This window comes from Cucumis melo, chromosome 5, assembly GCF_025177605.1.
Source record: "Cucumis melo cultivar AY chromosome 5, USDA_Cmelo_AY_1.0, whole genome shotgun sequence".
NCBI classification, from domain to species: Eukaryota; Viridiplantae; Streptophyta; class Magnoliopsida; order Cucurbitales; family Cucurbitaceae; genus Cucumis; species Cucumis melo.
In genome coordinates, this window is record NC_066861.1 from 6,640,587 (window position 1) to 6,668,311 (window position 27,725).

The window sequence follows — 27,725 nt, forward strand, 5'->3', positions numbered from 1 at the left end:
AGGATTAGAATAGTTATTCTTATTAAAGTGCACCAACTATGATGTGGGTATTGAACCTCTAACGACAGTCCACAGAGATTATGTTAAAGATGGAAATGATGTAACTATGTCAAGTTTATGTTGACATGAGCTTGATTTTTTGACTTTTCTCTTTCCTACTTGACAGTGACTTCAAGGCTCAAATAATTTGTAAAATCAACAAATTATCTAGAGAGAAAAATTTGTGGCTAGAAGACTTACAAATGAATCAAATAATTAATTTGTAAAAATTTGTAAAATCAACAAATTATCTAGAGAAAAAAAAAATGTCACCACGGCTTACATCTTTTTGTAGATATTTGATTTAATTTTAATGTATAGGATTTTAGCTTTGGAGGTGGCAGATGAAGAATGAAAAGTGAAACTTACATATAAAAATTCGAGTAATAGTCAAATGTTGTAAAATCAAATAGGGAGGAAGATTTATGGTGAAAGGTTTGGAGAAGTAATGTTAGTAACATTTTACTCAATCCTTTTAAGTCACAATCAGCAAACACATATTATCTCAGAAAGTAAAACATATTTTAAATCCTAAACCAAATAGCCGATGAGCATGTGATACATAACTAGAGGAATACATGAATAAACTTGAACCTGCACAAAAATTAGATTATGGGAGTCAATAGTTAATCCCAAATACTAACAACTGCAACTGAGTTTGTTATTTAATTCATAACTGTATTATTGTTATCAACATTCATGTCAATATATGGTCATTTACTTAGAAAATTGTCATATGAGAAAAGAAAGTAGGAGGGAAAATGAACCCTTATAGAGTCTTCATTTATGCATTTGCAATATCTGCTACGCCTTATTATATTACATTGATATCCAAATTCCAAACAAAGGAATTGTTCTTCCTATGCCCTAATGAAGATATAGGACACAAATTTATAAAAAATAAATAAATAGGTATTAGTAATAAAATTATAATTAATAAGAGTTGCTTAATTCTTTAATTATTTTAAAAATCTCGTTCTTCATTTCTTGTCACCCATTCCAAGCGTTTCCTTCACTGTGTCCACAGCACCCTGAGCCATGTGAACCATCTTCTCTCCAGTCTGCAACAAAATTATAACATTACAAACCAAATTATGTAAAATCAATGTTCAATTTATATTTTTCTTTTGTTGATATTGAAATTTGATATCGAACGATAAATTTGTAATCTTAGGAAGAAAATCAAACAAACGTAATGCAAAATAGAAAAACTTATACCAATATGTTGCTTGGCCACCAACTATCTGACGATCAAGTTAATAACGGTTCAGAGAGAGGTAAAGAGTATAGAAGTTTAGAAGATCGACTCATATATAGAATCAACTGTCAAGCCATAATATCTAAGTATAGGGGTCAAACCTATGATACCAAAGATTAGGGTTAAGTGTTTCACTTTTGCGCATGCTTGTGTCACTAGGTAACAACAACTTAATTAATTGCCCAAGGAGTTAATTAGTAAATACCGGTACGAAACTTATTTCTTATTAAATCAAGAGGGCAATGACAAGTCATTTGATGGGCACTGAAATACATCCAAACTGCTATACTTTGTAACTTTCTCTAAACAGTTAGAGAGACCTGATCGTGTTGGAGTGTTGATGGTCAAGCATCACACAGTGTGCAAGTTTTTCTAGTTAGTAGGCATTTGTTTGATTCTCTTCCGAAGATTACAAATTTACTGTTGATACCAAATTTCAATATCAAACATCCAAAACACACTTTTCGTAGAATTAGAATTTGTTTGGAATGATTAAATGCAATTTAGAAGTATTACCTGTTGGAGAAAACTAGTGGGTTCTTGATCACGTTGATGAGTAGAGTGTTGAGCAGAATTAGCACAAAGTTGAGCTTGAGCTGAATTACTAGACATATCTCTTGGTTCACTTGTTGGACCTAATTTGGTGGCTTCCATCCATTCTTCTGTTCTTGCCTGCCCCTCATTATCCGAAAAAAAGTTAAGATTTTAGAATTTCAATGTTATATTTGAAAAACATTTCAAAATTGTATTTTGAACCCTACTTAAAACAAAAAAGTAAAAATTGGACAGAAACGAGTAAGGTTAAACGAGTGGTTTTAAACAGTTTTATTTAACTTGACAAAGAAAGATTTAAGGGAAGATTCCAATTCAAAAAAATGGTCATGTCTAACCAATAAGTAAACTATAAAAGTACGAAAACTAAAATGACCATATCTAGCCATTAAGTAAATATAAAACTTTAGTATAGAGACTACTAACTAAAATAAGATTTAATTTTTGGAGAGAGTTACCGAAACTTATTTCAAGTAAAAAGCAAAAGAAAGTAATAGAGAGTTGGAACGACCTGGGTCTGGCCTTTGGTTTGGCCAGCATTCAAACTTTGCTGCATGTTAGACATATATTTCTTTTTCTTTTTCCCTTTCTTTGGTTTGGAAAATAAGAAACTTGAATTGGAAGCTGTAAAACTAATTAAGGTGACTTTTTGTATTTTGTATTTTGTTTTTGTGTTTTTTTCTTTTTGGTTTTTTTGATTTTTGAACATTATTTAGGGCAGTTTATATAGGTTAAGAGTTCGATTTGTTAGACTGATATGTGGAGGACGAAAGAGAGAATTTCTGCTTAAGAATTGGGAATTTTTACTCACTCAATACTTAATAATATTGAGAAAAAAATGGACAACCAATTGCTTAATTGCCATAATAATTTTATTTGGTTGTTGCTTAACTTTTGAGCTTTGGTATTGTTAGATTTATTATGAAACTTTGAAGATTTGATTAATAATTTGAGTTGAGCTCTTGAGGATTTACTGATATCGGGGGTAATCCCTTTTAATTATGATATATAGGTTTAGTGCCTTAATTAATTATGTTGTAATACTATACCTTTTTATATCATAGGAGATGCTTATAATATTGAAAACATCATGTGTATTCCTTTCAAAATTTCGTATAGCTAAAACATTAAAAAAACTTCTCTGCCTAAAGATCACGAGCAACGGACAACCACTAAGTTGACCTACTAATCTCAGGACCAAGAACCCAATTGTGGGACTCGTTTTTGTGAAGGAAATCGTTTAGAGAGAAGGAAGATTGTAGGTGAATCGTTTAGAGTTTTTTTTTATGAGAATCATCGTCATTTCTCATTCTGAAATGAGAAGTTTAAATAGAAAAAATACATGCAATTTATTTCATATAAACTCAACACCTAATTAATCCATTAACTATTAATGGAATTAGTGACTTCTAATTGCATTACAATCTGCCACATTTCCCACTAACATTTAGTAGAAAATATATTTAGTCAAAGGGCAATTTGGTCATTTTGACCAATTCCCGAGTATGAATCCGCATTCATTTTTCTAAAATTTAAATCATATTTGAATATAAATTCGATCAAAGTTTTGTTTTTCAAAGTCAAAAATTAACATGTTGACTTTTACAACTTTAACCGTTTCAAAACTTTCCAAACTTTTAAATATGAATCTACATTCATATTTATTTAAATCATATTTAAACACAAAGCTTAAAGTTTATATCTACCGACTTATATCTTATATACTTGTCAGTTTCTCTCTCTTTTCCTAATTCGAACAATTTGAATTATTCCAATGTATTGTTCTAATTATTCCAATGTATTGTTCTTAGATAAATCCATATGAGCTAGTAGGGGAACCTAATGAACCTATAGATCATGGACTCCAACGATTCGAGATTAACTGGTTAAACTCTTTTAAACCAAGCTTAATCAACATTCGTTAACTAATGAGTCATTCCACTAAAGACTCATAGTTGCACTCCCTTCATTATAGATATATTTCTGTCCACCTGATATAACCATGATGAGTAAGTCGATCATTCACAGGTTGTTCATAATCTTGGCTGGGTCAAAATACCGTTTTACCCCCGAGATTACATCTTGCTCCTTAAGACCCACTGATCCACTATTGAACAATTGGTTTAAGGTCCAACCTATAAACCTGAATCCTTCTTGGGCCAATGAGAAGGTGGGGCCCCTTGTTCAAGGTTTGGATTCAGTCCTTAAGGGAACAACCTATCTACTATCCCAAAAGTGGGTAGGAGTGAATTACGTCTTGCACCCTATGTCCCTAGCTATCCACTCGGTCTTATCCCTAAAATGAGAGGCTTATTGGGACAGCGACAAAAAACTGCCCTCACCTATGCAGATATAAGGATACTACCGAATGAACAAAAGTTCATAGTTAGCTCAAGATTAAGATCAAGTTACCTAAGTCATCATAATTGAAATATTCAATTTATAGTTTACAGTGTTATAACTAAAAGTGACTATTTCGTGGTTCCAGTCTTATGCAAACCATTTACATAGGATGCCTTCACTCCCATATCTTTACATGAACGATTCAGAATTACGTCGTTTGTACTAATTACGGAGCGGGCCACATCCATAGTGTTTTTTTCAAAATAAGGCGCCCAACCTTATGTTGGGTTTTATGTCCTAAAACTCATAGATAGTAAATATAATCAATTGACTGCCATTAATAAAGTGTTTTATTATTATAATTTCAATAAGTGTTATTGATTATATTATTAGTTTTGTCTTAATAACCTAAATCCAATAAACTAACATCCTAAGTTGTGTTGATGAGTCTTGAACAGTATGTAGAGACATACAGGGATCAATGTTCAAGATTAGCTTAAAGGGTCTATAGTATAGGGTTAAAGTTGGGTACTTTATCCTGTTAACACTATGGATACGACTCACTTTGTATTTGATACAAACACATCGATCCAATGTGTTCATGTATGCGACATGCGAGTGAGGGTATCCTATGCAATGAGTTTGCATAAGACTGGACCACGAAATAGTAATCACTAGATGTAACTCTGTTAACTAGTTGAATTTCTATTTCATTAGGATGACCTAGGTGACTGAGTCTTAATCCTGAGTGTATTATGACCTCTTGTTTGCGAGGGATTGTCCTTTGATTTGTATGGGTGAGAGTGGCCAAATTGCCGACTCAATATGTTTATCATTTTGGGGACAAGACAAAGTGGGAAGCTGGGAACATAATCACACAAGATGGAATTCACTCCTTCCCACCTTTAGGTAAGTAGATAAGTGTTCCATTAAATGGTGTCTCCGGGACTTGAACAAAGGGCCCTACCCTCTCTATGGCACAAGAGGGGTTTCTGTTTAGTGGTTGGACCATAAACAGGTTGTTCATTAGAGGAGCACTGGTATTTAAGGACTAGAGGTAACCCAGGGGTAAAACGGTAATTTGACCCAGCTGGTGTTACGAACACTTGTGAAGGACTAACTTACTGGTATTGGTTTATATCTGTGGACACAAAAATATATCTACAGTAAGAAGAGTTCAGCTGTGAGTTTTTAGTGGAGTGTACACACAGTTAACAAATATTGATTAATGTAGTTGATGAGTTTAGCTAATTAATCTAATATCATTGTAGCTTATGATCTGTAGATCCATTAGGTCCCATTCGTAGCTCATAAAGAGTAATGAGATTTATTTATATTGGTTGTAATTTGAAATGTTGAAATTTACTTTGGGAATTAATATAATGTATATTGATACATTATAATATAAAAAGTTTATATTTTAATTAGACTTTATTACATAAATTTAATTTTGGATATGATTCAAAATTAAATTACGAGAGAATAAAATATTTGAATAAGTTCAAATATTAGTTTAATTTGAATTAGATTCATATTAAAACTATAAGTTAAAATTTAATGTGTATATGATACATATTAAAACTATAGGTCATGAGAGAAATTTATATTTGAATATGATTCAAATTATGGATTAAATTAAATATAAGATATTTAATTTAGAAATTAATTAATTGGAGAATTAATTAATAGTTTAGTTTAATTTGATTTAATTAAATTAATTAAATTAAAACTATCGGTTATGCGAGAGTTATTCATTTAAATATGATTTAAATGAAAATATTAATTAAATATGATTTAATTAATTATTTATTTAATTTAATTAATTAATTATTTAATTAAATTAATTAATTTGTTTAATATATATTAATTTAATAATTATTATTAAGTTAATAGGGAAAGTGGGTGCTTTTCCCATGTTCCCATTTATTATCTCCAACTTTCCACTTCTTCCGTCTGTGGAATTTGCGTAACAATCAAAGAGGTGTTCTGCAAATAAGAAGAAACTCCATTCTCTCTGAAAAATTTCTCAAAATTTCCTGATTCCAATTTTGGTTCCCACAAACCATATAATCAGAGAATAGGAAGGTTTCCAAGTGGTGGTGCCCAAATTGGTGATCGGTAGATTCAGAGTCGTCAACAAGCATACGTTTTCTTCTCTGTATTTTTCTTCAAAGCATGTTTAACTATCAAAATTGTTTCTGTAATTTTTGTTAATGTATTGGTAATTTTAAGGTTCCAATTAAAATTGAGTTTATGTAATTGGTTTTCATCCCTTCACCTTATTCATACACTATAAACTATTTGGGCTATTAACTCGAACTTAATCCATCTTATGTCTCTACGTAAAGTTCAAGTATATGGACAAACTTATTAAAGTAGCCTTGGGACCTTAATACTTAGTTTTAAGATTATAGCATTTAATAATAAACTTTATTGAATCAAATAACAAAATAAAGTTTTAGGACATAAATTCCAACATGGGCATCTAATTTCAGATCCAATTCTTTCTCTTCTTCCTTTTCTTCTTGTTCCTTCTCAACCCTGTGTAGATGTTGCTCAAAGTCTTTTAGTGTCTGGGTAGAAGATTACAGTATATTTTACAATTATGTTAACTACATGCATTCTCAATCATATACAAGTACAATGTATTTTACATTAACAACATATACTAGTTAGTTGCCGATGCATTTGAACAACTAGCTTGTTGATTTTTCATGTGTTCAATAATGTTATTCAACGTGTGGCCCAAGTCTTCAACCTTTTTATTCATGTTTTTCTGATAGACTTCAGGGAATTAAACATGTCTTCCATTTTGTTTCTTTGCTTCTTTCAATTTGTTTTAATAATTTGTTCAATCTCTCGACTTTTTGAGACATAAATGACATGTCTCTATTCAATGACATTTGAGCCACTCTTTCCATTATGTTGACTCCTGATTTTATCTTCTGCCTCTTTTACAATTCTTTTTTCATCCTCAAGGAATAGTGCAAATTATGGCATTGTGGCTTCATCAGGTATTGCCAGCAGTGGGCATATTTCAAGTTGTTACCACGAATAAAAAACATTTAGTAAGTTAGCAAAACAATGTATAATGAGAGGTTTTTTGCTATTGATACAAGAATTCCATACCATCGAAGAATCAAACACTTTCTGCTTCAAGTCTTTTCACTTAAGCTGTGTATTTTACAGCCCAATTGATTATTTAATATTATCCTTGCAAAGAAGTTGGGTGGAAAACTCAAGGTCAGTATTACCTTGTATGCCAAAGCTAGGATTAGGAAAATATGAACCCTCCCATTGATATTTTCGTCCGCCCTTTACTATATATAACTCAATTCATAAATTTAACCAGCAGATTAAATGCCACCCTACCCTATGGGTAGCTGTCAAACAATTTTTCGTCATCCACCATAAGGATATGGTCCCTACATGTAGGTTTCCTTGTTTCGGTATCAAAAAGCTTTCAAGAAAATATAGTTTCGCCATTTTAAGATGGTCATCGTCAGTTCTAGCGGTGCTTGTTTAAATATTGCCTTGTAACATATTTCAAACTATCAAAATACATTTTCTTTAAAGCCCCTCCTCCCTTAATGTCTTCCTTTTTCACCTTTGGTATTTCTCCACAATTGAAGCCTGATATTAATGTGAATTCCCTCAAACCAAATTTCAACACCCACCCCTATCAGGAAATTTAGTTAAGTTGTTGACTTAGGTTTCACATTCTTTGAATAAGGTGAAGTAGGAGTTGTGATGACTGGTTTGTAATGGAGAAATCCATTAAATGTCCAAATATCCCTTCTTTGAACCCATTAGTCAATGTTTCTCCTAGGTTTTCCTTGACCTTTTTTACTACGGTGCTTTTTGTTTACAATTTTATTCTAAGGGGTTCGTTGCGCCTTGTAGAACACATGAGGTATACAGAGTTCTAATATGTATGTGTAATCATAATTGAATTCATATAAAAATTGAACTTATATAATGTTGAGTCACATATAACACCCTAGACAGATCAATTCTCCAAAACAGATCAATGGCAGATATAAGTTGAAATCAAGCAATATATAGGCAAACTATCAATGCAACAAACAGTACAAATCTAATGTACTTCAAATATATATTATTGATTTCACCTTAAAATATCTTTAATCTACAAATGCAACAAACAAATTAATGCCAGGTATGAGTGAAAATTGAGTGATACAGAGGCAAAACACATAAATACAATGCACTTCAAAGAATTCAGACCAAAATACAATGTAGTTGATCAACCATACCTCAATTTTTTCTTGCGTCATAAGGGCTTCCCCTTGTGCCTGTTGGATTCTTTTCCCTTTTCCTTTTTCTTGTCGCTTTTTACCTATGATTTGTTATGTACTGTGATTTATTGATATATATATATATATATATATATATATATATATATATATATATATATATATATATATATATATATATGAAACCTTTATATGTATTACAAGTTATAAATGGTTACCTTCTTCCTCTTGTTTGTATCCTTTGTTCCTATACTGTCATCTAAAGATTATTCTGCTGTCGTCGTTGCGTCTTCTTGTGTTTTTGACGTATGGGCTTCATTGTCCTCTGTTTCATCTTTTCTTTAGTTTGGTCTTCTTGTTCTCTTTAATCGTCTTTACGTTCATTACTCTTCTGTCCATTAAGATTCATTGGTTAATATGTATTCTTAATATACCAAATACAATATACTTTATTAAATGAAGTATTAGAATGTTGATATTATATCTTCTTGTCTCTTTGGGTTTCTACCTCTTGCTCTTCCTACATTTGTTAGACGAATTTCCTTTTGGTAGCCTATACATTTTCCTTGTGGTTTACAATTAGGTTGTATTACTTAAAAAATCAAGGCAATAAAGACAGAGTACCAAACTTTTGATCCTGCATTTTTTATTTGCACCACATTTTCTTCTTTTGTAGGATCATTCTATTCTTTGCCACACTTGCCTCTGGATCGTCAAACCATTGAATCTTCTGTTTTCTATTGTAGATATGCTGATATGCATATTAATATAAAACATTAATCAAAAGTTGTTTGGATGTTGCAAACAAGTCTTTCTAGATTTCTTCTGTTATAGAATTATTTTTTGATCTTATGCATATTCTAATATTCTTTGCACTATTAGTGATACCTTCTAATCTGCTTAATTATTTATCTATTTTGTTCTTACTATTTATCTTTGTTATTTTAAAAGGAGTATTAGCATACAACATATTAGTGATTTTGTCATGTTGAAAAAAGTAATTACATGCATACCTCGTCCTCACTTTTCAGAATTATTGGTTTTGTTGTTGGTTTCTTCGAACTAATTATTCTAGCCGCCTTTAATCTTTTACTAACACTTCTTCCTCTTCACTCCTTCACTCTTCTCTTTTCTCATACTACTAATATTTGCTTCAATTTATTAATTAAGTAAACACTTATAAATATTCAAGGAATTTCTGTGACAGTTTGTAGGGAAGATCTTTTAATATTATTAAATTTATTTTAAATAAATAACTAATTTGAAAGTGTACCCTCTATATATATTAATCATTAAAAAAGATAATAAACGATTTAGATCATATACTCCATGACATTTTGTATTTCTCTGACCTATGAAGTAGTTGTGAAGATGGAGGTCATTAGACTATTTTGTCACCTTTGCATGTCACAATCAACAAGAATTAGAGAGGTCGTCAAGGTAATTGGTTGCCTTATTTTTGTTAATTGTAGACAGTACATAAGTCCATTAATAATTTGTGAACGAATGAAGAAGAAAGAAGGAGACAAAACTTGTTTTTGTAGGAACTAAAGGTGGGCGCCACCTCTCAAGTGAGATGATGTTCACGTATTTTAGGTAAATACTATTGTGTTGGTGAATGTTTTGTGAACGACGTCGTGGGTCGCTAGTCTTGCAAGGATTCCAATCTCTAGAGCTTTACATTACCGAGATGGAAGGTTCAAGATGAGCTTCAATGAAGATGAAGAAGACTAAGGAGTTTAGAAGAAAAATTAAGGATTAAAGAGATTTGAGGTGTTTGAGCATTTTAGTAGGAAAAAAAATAAAGGAAAAAGTTGAAATGATTTGGGTTGTGAATTACGAAGTATTTTGTGTATTGTGAATGATTATATTTGGAACAAGTTTTTTTAATATTTAACATATTTTCATTGTAGTATTTGTTCAATTATTTTCGAATTTGTCGTATTAACAACTAAAAATAGATTTCACCATTTATGAAGTAAACTTGTAAATTTTCTATTTTTCTAGTGTATTTTAGTCAAAATTCAAAAATTGTGTTAATAAAAAAAGATTAAATATTTAAAAGATTTATTGACAAGAGATAATGTAATAAATGATATTCTAAGAACAATGCTTTTTTTTTTTTTATATATTTTAAAATATTACAAAATTTAAAGGCGAGAGACAATCTATCAAAAGATTCAAAGTGTCCTAAAAAGTGTTTACATCTGATAACAAAATACTATGTGAAATATTAATTATACGCCGACTGTTTCCCCTAATCTTTCTATTTATAATGGAGCGAAACACTAGATCAATAGTTCACTGCAACCAACTTGTAGACATTGAAAAACCTAAAAAGTTAAACTCTAAAATAACTAGAGTTAGAATTTTTCTGAAATGAATATATGGTTCAAATGAAAAAAATTAGAACACTTGGAAAAGTCATACCAAAAGTTGCAACAGCTGCATCCCTGTATCGAACGCAAATCACAAATATTAAGAACAGGTTTATTACTTTCCGTCCAACTAAATAGTAACCATTACATAAATAAAAAACACTCCCAAATATCCTTAAAGAAAGGAGAGAAGCGTACCAAAAGCACGCTTCTTAAAAGCCTCTATCGCAAGAACAAACATCAGAAAATAATTATTCCCATAAACAAAGCATCTACTAGTCTTTGTAGCTTACCAGTTCCCAATCCCCTCATCTAAACTTCAACTTAGTTTTTCGAAAAAATATAATAATAATAATAATAATAATTAAAAAAAAATGTAGTTGCTGGATCCGGTGGTTAAATTTTCAAGTAGGCTGTTCTTTATAACTTAACTTAGAAGGAAATTCTTGGCGTCGCTAAGCTAAATCCTGAATTCTTCAATGGAAGATCATGACCAAAAAAGAAAATGAAAAAATTACACTTCATGTCCATCAAATTTAAATCAAAAGTCTGGAATTAAAGGCAAAACAAAGCACATACAATAATCACGACCTTGAAATTTGCTTTTTTTTTTTTTTTTTTTTTTTAATATCTGTATATGTAATTCCAGGTAAAGATCAAATTGAGTAAGCACCATAACAGTTTTTAAATTACAAACAGAAAAATACAAGCTTGTACAACAATGGTGCGCCAAACTGAATTTTGACATGCCTCTGGTAGATTTGCAGTAATACTGAGTAAATGATGGATCGATCTGTTCAGCTTTGCTCTGAGCCTAATTGAAAAGCACACGCAAGCACATCCACCCTGAATCATACTACTTCACTTTAGAAATTACCAAGTTTCGAGCTAATTTTTCTCAACCCAAAGCAGAAAATAATTGAAGTTTAACAGAAAATGGGAGACAGAGATAATTCACATTCTGTTTCGTATAGCTGAGAATCAAGACTATTCACATTTTATTGACATTTATATGAAATGTAAATGGAGCTTCAATTGTTTCCAGATTCTACTTTAGGTGTTTGACCTACGATAGGACAGGAAAAAGAAACAGTTAATAACTGTTTATAAATTAGCCTGTGTTAATAAACGGCCAACATTGTATACAAGAAGTTCATAGTTGGTTCAGAGAAAGTAAAGGAAGAGTTGGCAAGGTTTTATGGGAGAATTTGAGGGACTTCTAATATGCTATCACCAGATTACAGGGACCAATTTATTAGGATTGTCCAGGGATTTAGAGGAAATTTAGAAGAAACAGACTTTTGGGTTCACTCAAGCAAACAATTCCAAAGTCTTCCCTAACTACGACTTCTTCTTCTTTTTATGAAAATTTTTTAATAGCCACAATTGGAATATTTCACGTGAAATCCTTTTCTCTAGTTTGGGAGATACCTGATGGCATAACCTATAAGTCTCATCTCATCTATGAAGGTTTTGTTATGTTGATATGTTGTTATCATGCACGATCCTTATACAAGATTGATTTATCCAACGTGACAATAGAAGAAAGAAATGGGAGTAATCAAAGCAAACATGAAAAGTACAGTGACGAAAAAAAAAAACTTGAGGATGTGAAAAGAGACAAACCAGTCAAGCTGCGCCGAATCTCATGTTATGATCGACAATTACTAGCATTCTAGGGCATACGTTGGAACCTACAATTTAAAAAAAAAATTAGAAAAGTAGAAACAAAACAGCCTACAATTTACAAGCCATTTAAAATTATTACAAAGAGAACTTATGAAATAGATCAGAACATTCAATGGCATATCGTGCAGAATAGACATGATATCTTCTCTTTCAATATAATTAATATATAATAAAATGAGCACTTAGGTTAACATCTAATACATAAGACATTGCAATCCATATGGCATAACAAAGTCACCGTGTCCAAAATCCTCATGAGAAGAAAAAAAAACAAAGAAAAATGAAGATAATTGGTTTAAGCAACAAAAATTTGAGGCGTGAGAGACTGCACTTGTATTCTTGCCAATCTCTAAAATTAAGAGAAGTATGCAGAATAACACTAGCCGCAGTAGTAGAATTTGTTTTGTTGCAAGGGTTTCTTTAGATTGTATTGCTATGGTCATTTGGTTTGGGCTTTGGATGTTTTTGTATTTTCGATTTGGGATTTTGTTGTAACTTTATATTATATCAATGTAAAAAGTTTTGTTTCCTCGTTAAAAGAGCATGAATAGAAAAATTCCACTTAATAATTGCATACACATTGCCAAATGATAATCTGATTCTCCTCATGACTGAAAATTCAAAATTGGTTCCAACATTCAAGTCAATGGCAACCAATTATATATGAGAAATATGGACTAAGCAATATCAGAATATTTTGGTTTGATAAAGTAAGAATATCAAATCAGATTGACAGACACGCCACTCATTTCTACCCTGATAATGAAAGAACAAAAAATAGACAATATGTGTATGTATAAATATAACTAAAGTCTAACCATTGCTAACTATTCCAAGTTTCCAACAATAGAGCTAACTCAAGAACAACCCAGCATGCCATCCTATAACAAAAAAGTTATCCACTAGGCGTATTTCGTGCTTTGTACCCCTACTTTATTTCTAGCCATCCTACAGTTTACCAATAGGTTGGTTGGTTGGTCGTGTTCCTATATAGTGGTCTGCTACTTAACACATCACTAGAAAGGTGAAATTTCATGCAGAAAAGCTATGCTGGTAACCTGGTACCATCTACATAATATGATATGAACGTAAGAAGAGTTAGGAAGAAGAAAGCATTCCAAGACTGTTTCCTACCTCAAGCATATTTTCATCGAGAAAACCATACGTTGAATGATTAATGGCTTGGGAACTGTCGTATTGGAGGATTCTCAACTTCCCCTCCTGTACGGACAGGCAAAAGAGACATCAAAGTTGCATTAATACTGAAATATAACAGGCAAAATAATTGTATTAAGATGAAAAAAAATCTCTATTGAAAAAAATATTTAGAAGCTAACCTTAGTCCCGTAGACTACACCACCTCCCACGGAGGGATGAAAGCATGCCACATTTACCTCATCCTCGGCACTTGGAAGAACCCTCACAAGTTCCATGTTAGAAACTCTGTAAACCTAAGTTGTCAAAGCAAGCTTCAGTCAATTAAGGAACATTATAAGGTTATATAGATTGATAGTAATTGAACATTATCATAAATAAACAGCAGCAGACTGAGGCAAACACGAAGGTAACTACAGTGCCATCATAAATATAATGTTGTGATTTATGATTGACACGTAATTGGAAACTAAGGAAACAATGCTCATTTAAGTACAAACACCATGAGGTCTCCAAGATAAAACACCAAATAAAAACTTTCTTGACTGTGTCAGGATTATTGATATGTCGCATATTCTTCAAGAAATTATATATCCAAGAAGTACAAAATCCAATGAATTAGGTCTATTTAAAAAGAGAAATGGCTAGGACTTAATAGCATTCAAACTGCAAAAAAAGACCATCAGCCATGTATTATCCTAGAAAAAGAGAATAATTGTTTCCTTTTCAACAAATAAAAGGTTGCTAAAAGAAGTGATATCCAACAATCAAAATTCACACTTGTATTGCCTTCAAAAGAAGAAATACAAGATAATTTTTCCCTTTAACTAGCAAACGTCACAGTAAAGGCTGCATATTCATTAATTAAAACTTAATGCATTACTTTGCAAACAAAGGGTCTCTACACGACAAAAAGAAAATTATATTATGCGTATAAGAGCTAATTGTAAATAATGCACCAAAAAATCATGCGTACACTATATGCCATATAAATCAATTAATATAGCTGTTAAAAGATTAATCCCTCGAAATAATCTCGTATTCCAAAACAACTTGAAATTGTTTTTTCTTTTTTTTTATAAGAAACTTCAAATAGTTATAATCAATGGAAAAGGGTGGAAATGCCCTTTGGAACAGTGCATCATTTCATCATAGCTGAAGAGATATAATACATCTTTCCATTTAGTACACACGATTAAAAAATATACATCTTCTTAACTTAAAAACATGTGGGTGAGAGAATTCAAACCTTTCTAACCTCTTGGTCATGGTTACCACAATTAACAAAAAAAAATGATAATTGCCTCAAGTATAGTGTTTTTTTACGTAAGAATATTTACCTCAAGTATAGTGTATATGGGCACAGTTGTCTCTCCATCTACAACAACACTCTTAAGAAGTGAACTATGTCGGCGGCCGTAAGCAAGTAATAGATGTTCTGATGTGGGAGAGAACTGCAATTATTACAAAAAGAAACTTCTGTAAAACTCTGGCACTATGACTTATTTCGGCTTTTCATAATGAAAAAAAATTGTAGCAAAGATGAAATGAATGAAAGAATAAAAAAAGGCCACTAAGCAACAAGGCCCACCCAATATGAAGATTAGAAAAGGAAACAAAAACAGAGAAAATAAATTTAAAAAAAAAAAGAGGCCAATCTGTTGGCACAACTAGTTTCCTTGTAAGTTCTTTTTCTTTTCTTTTTTTTTTTATAAGAAGCTTAACCTTCAGTGAGATGAATAGAAGAATTCACGGTGTAATCAGAGAACAATCAGCCAACCACAAAACAGGAAAAGACTCCAATGGTTGAGAATAAGATAAATTGACAAAGGATAATTAAAAATTTATTTGGCCAAACTCCTATAAGAAGGCAAACCTCTCAACCTCTCTTTCCAGATTCCCCTATTTGTTTCTGATTTAACCATTATCAAAGTATTGCCAAATGAAGCAACTTGCCAAGCCCAGAATTATATAGATGTCCCTTTTATGAAAAGGATTTGATTAATTGGTAAAAGTATAGAGATTGACCCATGCATGAAAAATACACCTGAATTTTTCAAACCTTAACTAAACATTGAACTCAATTCTTCCATTCTCTGAGCCACATTAAGTGCAAAAGTAGAACTTCTCACAGTAAACATTATCTTGCACAGCTTGTACTTCACTACATAGAATTTGCAAACAAAAGGCGTAGTAGAAAATGTTTTTCATAATTAGAAAAAGGTCTTGGAGAATTTATGTGTAGAAAAACAAACTGATGCTCGTTTAAGGTACTCAAAGGAACATAACAGTCATTGTCATTAACAAACCTGTATAGATGTTAGACAATGGGCAGCTCTTATGGCTCGAGATGCTAGTACCACGCCGAACCTAAATTAAAAAAAAAAAAAAAAAAAGAACGATGAGAGATAAATTTAGGTTATAAAAAGGAAAAAATATTAATCGCTATCTACAATATTGTGAATTGTAAAGAAATATTACGTTGCCTCCTCCAAAGAGTATATCCGAAGCTCATACATGACTTGCTGAGCAGAAATTGGGTGTCGTGTAGGTGATGTTGCAGCACCAGTTGCATCACTATTAGCATGGCTTTGGAATCCCGGATCAGCTTCCATATGTGGCAACATGCATGCCACACATGCTGCCAAAAATCTCCCACAAGGTGAAAAGTGGGCACCCATTTCACTGCAACAACATAATTTGTAGAAAAACTATGGTTAGTGAGACTAGAATCCAAGAGTCGACCAAAATAAATGCTCTGCAACCATCGCATATTGTAAATTTCCCATATAAGGCTAAGGCCAGGTATATATGTATTATAACTAGTGGAAAGACACAATCATCAAATGGTTGGGTTCCAACGTTACAGGTATGGGAGTGTATAATCGAGTTAAGAAGCGGAATGATATTGCATGACTGCAACAGAACATACCTACAAAGAACAGCATGCGGAATTATTAACCGACATCTTTCATCATCCAGTGGAGCACAAGGATTTTTAACATCATGTGACCATATCCTGAGTTTCACAGTACAAGGCAACTCAGCAGCTGCTACAGCTGCCAAAGAGGCAGCAAGCTCAGATTGAATTCTACTGACAATAGGCTGTGGATCACTTTCATCAGGAATTGAGTTACTCATACTACCACCTTCATCTGAACCACTCACAGGCACAGGCACACGAGAACGCATAGAACGGTGTCTTGAACTAGATCTCCTACCAACTCTGCTTTGGCTAGCACTGGTAGGAATTAACGAAGTAAGTGAAGCATGAATTCCACCTATATCAGAAGGTGCAGAGGAATTTTCACGGACATCATCACTGTGTGGCCGAAGAGCATGCTGACTAGCTTGACTTTGGCCAATTAACCACCCTTGCAAGAAAGGTAGTTCCCAAGGGTCATTAAAAGGAAAATTTTGATTATTCCTCACTTCGGTCTGCACTTCCATATTCTCTGAAGCTTCCCCAGCAGTTTCTGAAACTTCTGTTTCCATTTCACTTGAATAATGATTGGTTCCAGTTTCTTCTGGAACTGGTGATGAGCTATTAGGTTCAATGGGTGACAACACAAGTTCATACTGTCCTGATGGTGTTGAATATGTTAAAAGCCGCACTGAGGCAGAAGGATCAACTCTTTGTAATCTCCCTGCACCATGATCTCCTTCCGTTCGCTGCATGGACATTCTCCTATTTTCTTTAGAAAATGAAGGCCATATCAACAGAGGAAAGGACATCAAAGGCAGGCCATCCATCAAACTAGAACGATCAGAAGAATGTGCATCAGCAAAATATACGGTAGGAGGTGGATATTGCACATAACCAGGAGATGTTGCTAATGTTATGGCAGATTCTGATGTATCGAGATCATTGACCTTCAGAACATGTTAAGTAGAAAAATTAGGATAAGTGATTAGAAGAAGGCAATTTTGTTGGAAATAAAAATAACTCACCTCGGCAGTTAAAAGGAATTGGGCTGCATGAGGATGAAAATGCACAGCACGCAATGACCGCCGTGTCCTTAAAACAATGGTTGGTGAGGGTGTCTCCCCTCTTTTATTGTAGTGCCAAATGTAAAGCTGCAGGTCAAAGCTGTATATTAGAATTCACTTGCTCAGGTTTTTCAACATATTTGGCTTTCAGCTTATCAGACACATGAGGGCTCAAGAAGATGATTGAAGAGTTGCTTTTCCATCCGCTTTTTCACAAGATGGGGGTTTTGGTGGCAGCCAAGGCATCAGGGATTCGAGGTTGTTACGGGGTTTGTAGGAAGAAGAAATAGCTGAACTTTTAGATGGTTGGAAAGTGATATAAAGACGATCCCTTGTTAGGGTCAAAGTTTTTCTTGAATGTTAGAGTTTTTAGTAACTACTTGTAAGGTTTCATTTTACTTGATTGGATCTCCAAGTCCTCCCTTTAGATGGGCTCTATTTGAGGGCTTTTTTTTTTATCTTGTATTCTTTAGTTTGTTGTTTTTATATTAGAAATAATGATAATGATAATAATAAAGAATGCACTGACAGATTTATGTATCTAATTCTCCATTTAAAAATCTCACCTTATGACCTGATGCCACAGCAAGAAGTTCTCCTTGGGCATGGAAAGCTATGGACGCAATGGGACGATCTGCATAAAAGGAGAACAAGGTTGAGCAATGGCTCATACAAACCATACAAAATTTTAAACTATCCAGCCCTCTTCAAAAGACTATATAAACAAGTTGGAGTAAGATATTACAGAAATCACGCGAGCCAATGCATTCTGCAGTGTTTGCATCCCATAGTCGAACATCATAATCCAAGCTGCCACTAGCAAGAATTTCAGGGTACAGTGGATGGAATCTGACCTGAAAGATTACAAGAAGATGCACCCAGTAGATTGGAGCAAACTTGAGTCACACAGATAACTAATAATCAATGAAGCCTTGACAGAAGTGTAATTAAGCCACAGTTTCAATATATGTTGTTAAGAAATAAATATAGCCAATGAAATTGACTTACAGAACAAATAGAGGGCTAAGCAATTGACCAAACTATTTTTTATATCTGTATATTTTATAGTAACATTGATGAGTATCATATGGTTTATCACCAATATGATAAGCTGAAAAAAATGCTTTCACTTACCACCCAAGGGGTTCTACGATGACCACTCAGCACCTTTAAGCAGGTACCAGTTTGGCAATCAATGATTTTTACAGTATGATCTCCACTGCAGGGAACATGAAAACAAAAAGAGTACATAAACAACTTTAAATTGAATATGAAACTTCATTACATCATTGTAGCAAAAGAATCCATTAATCAGCAACTCACTGCGTAGAAGCAAGCGTTCTCCCATCAGGGCTGAATGCTGCTGCAATCGTCGACCTTGGAGGAGGCAAAAGAGGACAATATTTAGCTGAAAGATGCCGTAGTGATTCAGCCTCAACCCTGGCAAGATTCCAATTTTAATAACATATCCCAAGTGAGGGGCAAAGTAACAGAGAGGAAACATCACAACATCATACGATAGGATAAACAAATAGGCAAAACATCTTCATTGTTTCATTTATTGCATTAAACATTCAGATGCATTATAAGAACAAAAGCACTACCACGAGATAAGACCCCGTTTAGCATCTCTAGCTGCTTCACATCTTGGCCCAACCGAATCACATTGGCGGTCATGAGAATCTCCCCAAAACCTCCTTGATGCACGCTTCGTTTGGGGTGAAACCTCCCTCTGGGCTAAAAGTTGAAAAACATTACTGACTCTGAAAAAATGAGATAAAATTTAGTTCGTAGGAAGAAACAGATTTACAAGAACCAAGAACTCTAAATATTAAATGAGTTATCTGAATCTATATCACATCAGTACTGGTAGAGTAAAATCCCGTTAGCCAGAACAAGTATTTATGCTCCATATCACAATAATGATAATAGGTAACACTAACCATCCTCACAATAACGAAAGACAAAGCAGAAATTTGTAAAACTTCCAATCGTACTCTCAATTTTCTATCATTGGAGATGAGGAATTATCTACATAATAATCAAAAGGTTCTCTCTTTCATCTAAATGCACACGCCATGTCCAATTAGGGCATTCAATTAACCACAGTAACAGTTTAAGCAATTCCCTGATTGCTCCCTCCCACCCCCAAATGCAATGGCAACAATTCCAAGCCAAAATACCAGTACAGTAAAAGAAGAAACTAAAACAGCACTTGGAAAGAAAAGAGAAATGAAGAAGTTCACATTTATCCAAACTTCTTACGCTCGACGAACATTTTCAATGTTAACTATCGGACAGGGAGAAACGCATTAAAATCTCGGAAATCAAGACCCACGATTTAAGCAAAATTTAGATCTTCGCACGTCACAAGAAAGAGGGCAATCACCCAGATAGTGGAAATAGAAAAATCGCATGAAAAAAAATGGTTGAGTCCCATCATCACCTTTGCCTGTTGGTGGGGTAGGGCAGAGGAGGGTGAGAAACGTGAGGAGGGAGAGGTGGGGTTGATGTAGAAGGAGAATTTGATTCGTCAAAAGCCCCAAATGAAGCTCTCATCATTTACAAGAGAAAACGTCATGCTCCGAAATTGTGCGGCATTTGGATCGGAAAAGGAGAAATTAGGAGGGAATTAATCCGAAAACAAAGTGAAATGGGGAAAGGGGATGGTGCTGTATTAATTTAGAAGTAACGATCGCCGGAGAAGATGGTGAAATTCAGGTGAGGTGAGGAGGAGGTTGAAATTGGGTAGAAAGATCTCCTGCAAGAAGAAGAAGAAAACCTAAAAGAAGAAGAAGAACAAGAACAAGAGGAAGAGGAAGAGGAAGAAGAAACGAAACAGAGATCGAAGACAACACCTCCCACGAAAATCAAAAAAAAAAAAAAAAAGAGGACAATATATCTTCCTTTTCTTTTTTTTATTTTCTTTTAATTTTTTAATTTTCTCTCTTTTTCCAAGAGTTTTATTTACACCCGCAACTACAAATCGCTGCTTACACCTATGATGCCCTAATTAATTTTAATTCTTTTTTTATCCAAAATAATAATATATTTTTAAAAAAATTCAGATGAATAATTATAAGAAAAAATGGTCAAAAATATTAAAGCAATACCAAATTACCATAGCTCAACCATAATTGGCATATTTTTCATTGATTTTGGGTATAATCCTCTATCCCTCAATTGAAGTCATCATAACTAATTATTTCAATTTCATTATCCTTCATTATACTAAAAATAAATTATATAAAAAAAACCAAACAAACTTAGCTCAATGGTAAAAATTGAAATTCAAGTACCTAATTTGACTTTGCTTCATGTTTTCCAATTCTAACAATTTATATATAAGATCGTTTTTCATTGTATAATTTTATGTAAGTTGAGTTAGACTCATGTTTAAAGTCTTATGATGAATTTTTTTTCTATGTATAAATATATAGTTTGAATTATTGTTATTGATGGAATCAAAATTTGTCATGTCCCACCTCAATTGCCACTTCCTGCAATTAGATGGGGACGTGCCGTCTAGACACCCATCACATATCTCTCCGCGAGATGACGCATTGAATGCTTAGTAAGTGGAACAACTTCTTAAACTTGTCTCATCACAAAGCTTTTACTTTGGACTTTAAAGACATTTACAGCAGTGGAAAGACAACTTCAGACATAGCTTCGTCGCATAGTCCTCAATACTTAGTTCAAATTAACTTTTCAACTACTAGGCGATAAACACAAATAGTGATGCAACAGAACAAAAAAAGTGTAACTTCTTCTCTTTATTACTTAACACTTTACATTCAAGTACAATGGAATGCAAACTTTATGACTACAACAAGACTTAAAACGTAAGCTTTTAGGCTCTTCATGTCTGGCTTAGCTCTTCCACTCATTGTCTTCGGCCTTATAAAACTATGATGCAGTGCTCGGCCTCTCTTCAAAATTGAGCTGCAACCCTTGACGTTTAGAAGTATAAGAATTGCCTACAAACTCCTCAAACGCGAAATAGGATGACACGACTTGCCCGCTGCACAAGTTTACATAAAAACTCATCTTTCCCTCCTTTACTTGGCTTCTACGTCTGATATTCATTCTTTACTTAGTTTTAATACCTGACAACTTGAGAAGGGGAAACTTAAAACGTAAGTCAAAGACTTAGTGAGTGATGAGTTTATGAAATACCTTTTTGGGGAATACAACAGTTTCAACCATACTAGGAATCTTATTTTTACGATCATAAGTTCTCGTCGTATCAAATTACAAACCACAAAGATCACAATAAATTCCACGCAATTCAATTCGTCAAGACTTTCACCACTCATCTTCGAGACCTGGGATTCTCACATCCACATCTATTTACTTAGGTCAGGGATTCACTTCACTAGCATCTCGCGATAGACTTGGGATTTTTACCAGCGTCTCGTAGTATTCATTATTTTCTTAGACTTGGGATTCGCTTTCACCGGTGTCTTATCGCTTAAACCTGGGATTCACTTCCACCAGCGTCTCGCGATAAACTTGAGATTCACTTCCACCAGCATCTCGCGATAAACTTGAGATTCACTTCCACCAGCGTCTCGTGATAAACTTGAGATTCACTTTCACCAGCGTCTCACTATACTCGATCTCGCATAAATTTGAGATTCACTTCCATCAGCATCTAGCTATCAAGAACACATTTCTCTTCTCCGACCTAGGATTCACTTCACATGCATTTACCCATCTAGACTTAGGATTCACTTCCACCAGCGTCTTACGTTAGACTTGAGATTTCCACTAGAGTCTAGCCATAGATCAAACAACACTGCAAATCACACTTTCATCGCAATCAACGAATAAGAAGTCTTAGTTCAAAAGCTTTACGTTCAATACATAACCTCACATTAGTAACAATCTCATAGAATAAGCATCGAACATAAGATTTCAAGAAATACTTTTAATACAAACAAAACATTCTTTCATTTATAAATGATCACTCACAAAAATACTCCTAAACTCTTCCTCTTTTTTCTTTCAGTTTTTCCTTCTTGCTTAGTGATTCCCTCAATCGACCTTTCAACTCTCGACACTTTCTCTTAATAAAGCATCAGAATGTTTAACATATCCTCTACTTTTTCTTTCGACCTTGTTGGTCCTATTTATAGTGACCTTTCACATTGGTGGGTTATCTCCATGCTTTATACGTGTCAAGCTATCCTTCATCAGGTCATGCACCCAATCTAAGTTCAACACGTTGCCAGCTGTCACTCACGATTAGACAATTTCCCTTGAAACGCTAACCTTATCTCCTTGGAATGCTTAACTCTTTATCACTTAACTCTCTCCTCGGGAACAACATAACATTTACTTTTCCTCGATGAGTTATCTAATTACCTTATACGTCTATCTCGTCGGAACCACACTCAGGTGTAGGTACTTCTCTTTGCGTTACTTCTCAAATGCCTAGTTCTTAGCATGATCAACTACATGCTTCTTCTTCACCAGCTAATCCGATCGTGTCGCCTTGCTTCGACACATTCAGCTCTTAACGGAAGCATTTTCTCATCGTGTCATCTTCCTTAATCACATTCTTCCTTGCAGAATGCCTCTTATTTATATTTAGCTAAAATGACTTTTCAACAGGGCTCTTCTTCAAGGGGGCTTCCTTTCTCCGAATCAGATCAGCCTCACAAAATCCCATATTATGAACTTTAATTAAAAAAATATTTTATGATATTTTAAATTAATTACAAGTTTAATCTCTAATTTGTATATTTGTTTCAAAGTGTTTAATAAATCTATGAATTATCAAATTTGTGCGTTTGTAAATATAAAAGAATGTTTAATCAAAATTCACAAAGATGGGATCATAGACAATTAGAAGCTTTTGTAAATGTAAAAAACTTTAAGTTCGGAAACTTATTTGAACTCGTAGTTTAAGCAATATTTTATTATATTTGAACAACAAATTTGTAATGTTTTTTTCCAAAATTTCTATAAGACAACAATCCATCTTTTAATATATGATGTGTAAGGTGAAAAGTTTTGCTTCTTGTTGAGCAATCCAATTTATGTTAATTATTGTTTTGCTTTGTTGCTTTGTGACTTATGTTTGTATTGTTTATCAATCTTTGTTTTCCTATCCTTATCTCTTTTCATGACATTTATCCTTTGTAAAGTGATTAAGATAGCTTTCTCTTTAGTATATTTGGTATATGGAAAAATATATTTTCAATCCACTTTGTGTGATTCTCTCTTTTGGAATTTTCTTATCACTCTTTATGGTACTAGAGCATGAGACTTTCTTCTCTTCAGTAATGGTGTAGCCTCATATTCCCTGTTCAACCGACCTTGGGGTCTTTCATCGAAGGATTAGCTTATGCTTATGCATTTGAAGGTTTTATAAATAGGGCCCCACCTTCTCCACCTCAATATCTTGATAAACTTCTTATCAACTAAATCTTGAGTTATATTTTTAGGAATGATACAACTATACTCTTATGCCTTGATTTTATGTCATAGATACAGAAGAAAAACTAGGTGCAATCATATCCTTCTCCACTACTCATGACATATGAATCCACATCATTAATTTATGCCCTCATCCTCAAATCTTAGATTCAAAGAATCAAGAAAGGTGGACTCTATAACATGATATTTGTAGAAATTAAGGAGGTGGTTGACAAATTGTCTTCTAATGGTGAACAGATCTCGTTATTGAAAGACCACAACTCCTATATTCTTGATTCCTTGAAGGCCTTAGATCCAATTAGAATATGTTTGTTACATTAATCCAACATTTGGTTTAATTTCCTTCAATTGAAGGCGTTCACACGATTGAGTTATGAGTATCGTCTTAAGTGTCAAAACTTAGTGGATCAACTTAACAATGTGCAAACTAACTTTGTAGGTATTAAATCTCCCAGCCTAATCAATAACAAAATGTTAACCTTCATTCTTTTAAACCTTAGCCCAACTAAAATCAAGCCCCTACATAGCCTAGTATTCTAAAAAAGCCTTCTACTCCCCCCTCCCCTCTCCATCCCCCAAAATCATATCCGGTGTTAAATATGCAAATAAGTTTAGTCACATTGTCTCACTTTGTTATTAAACGAATTAATCTTCAATACTCACCTCTTTTTAACCCACAAGCTTTCTTTGTCATCTACTTACATACTAAACAATTTCGTACAACTTTCATCACAACCTTACTCCCCTTCTCCTTTCCTAATGATGCACGGTACATGGACCCTAGTCCCACTCATCACGTTATAACTTCATAACTCATTGTTTCGTCTAACCCCACTCCCTTCAATGGTGGTGAGCAAGTGACTGTATGGTAACAATATGACCCTAACCATTATTAATATTCCTTATATTTCTTTTCATTCATCCACACATATACCCATTCGACCATCCCATGCTCTTTATAGTTCTTTGATTTCTCATTAAGCATCTCTAAACTTTATAACAATAACATATCTTCTGTTAGGTGTTTATATCTACTTTCTTTATTGTGAAGGACCTACATATCAAGGCTTTGGGTTATGTTCAAAGTTTAGATCTATATAAGTTGGGCTATAAATCCAACATTCAGTTTGTTATTTGTTCTTCTTACCAAAAGCCATAAGTCATAGATTAGCAGTTAATTTAAAAATGTGTCCTTTCCTTTTAAACTAGTTCATTCTGAATAATAGGGTCCATCCCTAGGTTAATGGAGCTTAACATTTTTTTGTTATTTATTGATGACTTTAGTCATTACTTGACTTTTATCTCTTTAAAACAAAAGATCAAGTATTACCATTGTTTCTTCAATTTAAAGCCAATTTAACCTTGACATCAAATTTCTTCAATTTGATTGGGTTAGTGAATTTTGGTCATTTTCTCCATATCTCACCTTACGTGGTATATCATATTGTGTTTCATATTTCAAAGTTCTCTATGATTTACTCTTTTTCATTATTCACCCAACTACAAATTATCAAAGATATTTGGTTGTGCTTGCTTTCCTTTTCTCCATTCATACAATCGCCATAAACTTTGATTACATTACATTGAATGTGTGTTTCTTAGCTACAACTCAAACTACAAAGGCTATTTGTGCCTAATCATACTAGTTGATAACTTGTAAAAATACAAACTATTTTAGCCTTTTAGGTAGAATAAAGTGACTAAAATGAGTAAGAAATGTGTCAAAACACGTAGCTTATGTTGTAAATTCATAAATATTTGGAAATACACTTTACATAAGCCTTCATGCTTGTTTCACCCCGTTTTTAGTGTTTAAATGCATGATTATGAACAAAAGAAGAAGTCAGCAAATCGTAGAGGCAAGAAGACCATATCAGTAGGTTGGAAGAGGTTCCCTAGAAGACCGAAGTGGCAGAAGGAGTTGATATGACTTAATATAAAAGCAACTTTTGGCGCTGACATGTTTAATAGATTAGGTTTCCCACCTAAATTTGCCTGTATAAAGAACTCCATCACCATCAAGCAAAGTGTCTAGTTCGGTCCATGTTTAAAGGGATTGAACCCTAGAGAGTGGTGGGAAGGAATAACCTTTCCACCATCTATAAAATCTTTCTTCCTCTTTTTTGGTCAATCTATGAGTGAGAGCTTGAGGTTGAGTGTAGAAGATCCCATTCTCATCTCCCCCTAACTGGTAATGGCATCCATATTCTTTCCATTTTTGTATTTCTTTCCATTGTATTTATTTATATTATTGTACAGTGGCCGAAGGACAATATTCTTTAACACATTGTATATTTATACCTCTTCAATCCATTCATCTCTTTACTGTTCACCCATCTTTGTCTTATTTGTAGTTTAAGTCTTATGATAAGTTCTCGATAAGAAAGTTAGCTTATATTTCTTATCGTGTTAGCTAAGCTATTTCCATCACTTGACCAATGCTTATCGCCAACTACTCGAAAGGGCAAGTGGCAAGGATATAGCTAACGTGCGCAAAGAGGAGTATGGAACCTTAACAAGATAAATTCCATCCTTTGTATCCCGAAAGGAAAACAGGTGAAGGTATTAGGTGCCGAGAGGTTGCCACCCTAAACGTAAAGATCTATAAGTCGTATGAGTGCAACATTCTAGATATAACTTGTTTAAAGTGGCCTGGTCATTTTGACCCCGAAAGGTGGCCATGTATGGAGTTTAATGACTCAGAGAGGAGCGCGTTTTTATCATAAGCACGTTAATTAAGTTATCTCACATCATGGGTTGTTTATTGCTTAATCGCCCGGTAATGCTTATATTTCCTTCACCTCTTCTTTTATGCAAGTTAGTTCACTCTCCCATTTCGCATCCATCTTAGTCCCTTTTACAAAATCTCTAGTGTAGATAAGTATATATAGTTTAAATTTACACTCATTACACTGTATAGCTATTCTTTTATACCACCTAAACGACTAGTGAACCTTAGAACTACGTTTTGACATCAATTCCTATTTTCGACTTTGGATCACTCAGATAAACCTATTATTTCACTAACACTTGGTTAAGCAATAGGAAAACTTGCATATGACAAAAGGGCTTATGAGTTTGTAATGAAGAGATTTAAAAGGAGCATTTTGCATGCAATGATCTTGAATCAATCACACATCATGAAGAGAAAAGTATAAAGTTTACACCCAACTAAGTCCGAAACATGACTCCAAACCAGACGAGCACTAGCCATCAATATATTTCATGTCATATTATTTTCGATGAAAACAAGTTTCCTTTTAAAAATCATGTCTCTCACCCCTCAACTTTAAAATCCAATATTTATACCATATTTTTCAACCAAATTTCATTTTGAAGCCTTACCCATGGTCACCTCCACCCTTACCCACCTACCTTTTATCAACTAATACAAATTAAACCTAATCTCATCACATTAATCATTATCCCATCTCATCCGTTCCCACCAACTCGACCTTCTAAGTTAGCATTTCATCTCACTTTCCAACCTTTGACACACAAAAATCTCCACACCACGAACTCTAATTTCTCTTTTCTTCTCCATCTTTATCTAGATCTCCAACATAAATTCTTTCATTATTCTACAAATAGCAACACCTC

At 33.5% G+C, this 27,725-nt stretch overlaps 2 protein-coding genes across 8 annotated transcripts; both read right to left on the bottom strand.

The window, feature by feature from the left end:
- Positions 1 to 789: 789 nt before the first annotated feature.
- On the bottom strand, positions 790 to 2,538 carry LOC103499473 (late embryogenesis abundant protein 1). The gene is made up of 3 exons (XM_008462485.3): positions 2,361 to 2,538; positions 1,814 to 1,969; positions 790 to 1,100 (listed from the first exon to the last, which is right to left on the bottom strand). Exons 1-3 carry the CDS (start codon positions 2,412 to 2,414, stop codon positions 1,020 to 1,022), a joined length of 291 nt encoding a protein of 96 aa, XP_008460707.3. The 5' UTR covers positions 2,415 to 2,538; the 3' UTR covers positions 790 to 1,019.
- An 8,832-nt stretch (positions 2,539 to 11,370) lies between these two features.
- On the bottom strand, positions 11,371 to 20,560 carry LOC103499474 (uncharacterized). Of its 7 annotated transcripts, none has more exons than XR_539820.3 (16): positions 20,125 to 20,560; positions 19,283 to 19,441; positions 19,002 to 19,118; positions 18,813 to 18,897; positions 18,424 to 18,532; positions 18,245 to 18,312; positions 17,640 to 17,765; positions 16,621 to 17,561; positions 16,170 to 16,373; positions 15,998 to 16,058; positions 15,029 to 15,142; positions 13,871 to 13,984; positions 13,668 to 13,754; positions 12,471 to 12,538; positions 11,840 to 11,910; positions 11,371 to 11,690 (listed from the first exon to the last, which is right to left on the bottom strand). XR_539820.3 is itself a non-coding variant. In XM_008462487.3 (15 exons), the coding sequence occupies exons 1-14, from the start codon at positions 20,238 to 20,240 to the stop codon at positions 12,512 to 12,514; spliced, it is 2,328 nt and encodes a 775-aa protein (XP_008460709.1). In that variant the 5' UTR covers positions 20,241 to 20,560; the 3' UTR covers positions 11,371 to 11,700; positions 12,471 to 12,511. The 7 variants fall into 7 exon arrangements, 3 of the variants coding, with proteins under 3 accessions (XP_008460709.1, XP_008460708.1, XP_050941394.1); XR_539822.3 differs by having other exon boundaries at positions 11,371 to 11,700; XR_539819.3 differs by having other exon boundaries at positions 11,803 to 11,910.
- Positions 20,561 to 27,725: the final 7,165 nt, after the last annotated feature.

Coding starts and splice junctions, on each gene's coding strand:
- LOC103499473 (XM_008462485.3), bottom strand. CDS start 2,414: ATGTCTAACATGCAGCAAAGTTTGAATGCTGGCCAAACCAAAGGCCAG. Junction 1,970..2,360: donor AAACCAAAGGCCAGACCCAG/GTCGTTCCAACT, acceptor AATGAGGGGCAG/GCAAGAACAGAAGAATGGAT. Junction 1,101..1,813: donor CCACTAGTTTTCTCCAACAG/GTAATACTTCTA, acceptor ATTTTGTTGCAG/ACTGGAGAGAAGATGGTTCA.
- LOC103499474 (XM_008462487.3), bottom strand. CDS start 20,240: ATGATGAGAGCTTCATTTGGGGCTTTTGACGAATCAAATTCTCCTTCT. Junction 17,562..17,639: donor AATTCCTTTTAACTGCCGAG/GTGAGTTATTTT, acceptor CATGTTCTGAAG/GTCAATGATCTCGATACATC. Junction 15,143..15,997: donor ATTGTCTAACATCTATACAG/GTTTGTTAATGA, acceptor TAATAATTGCAG/TTCTCTCCCACATCAGAACA.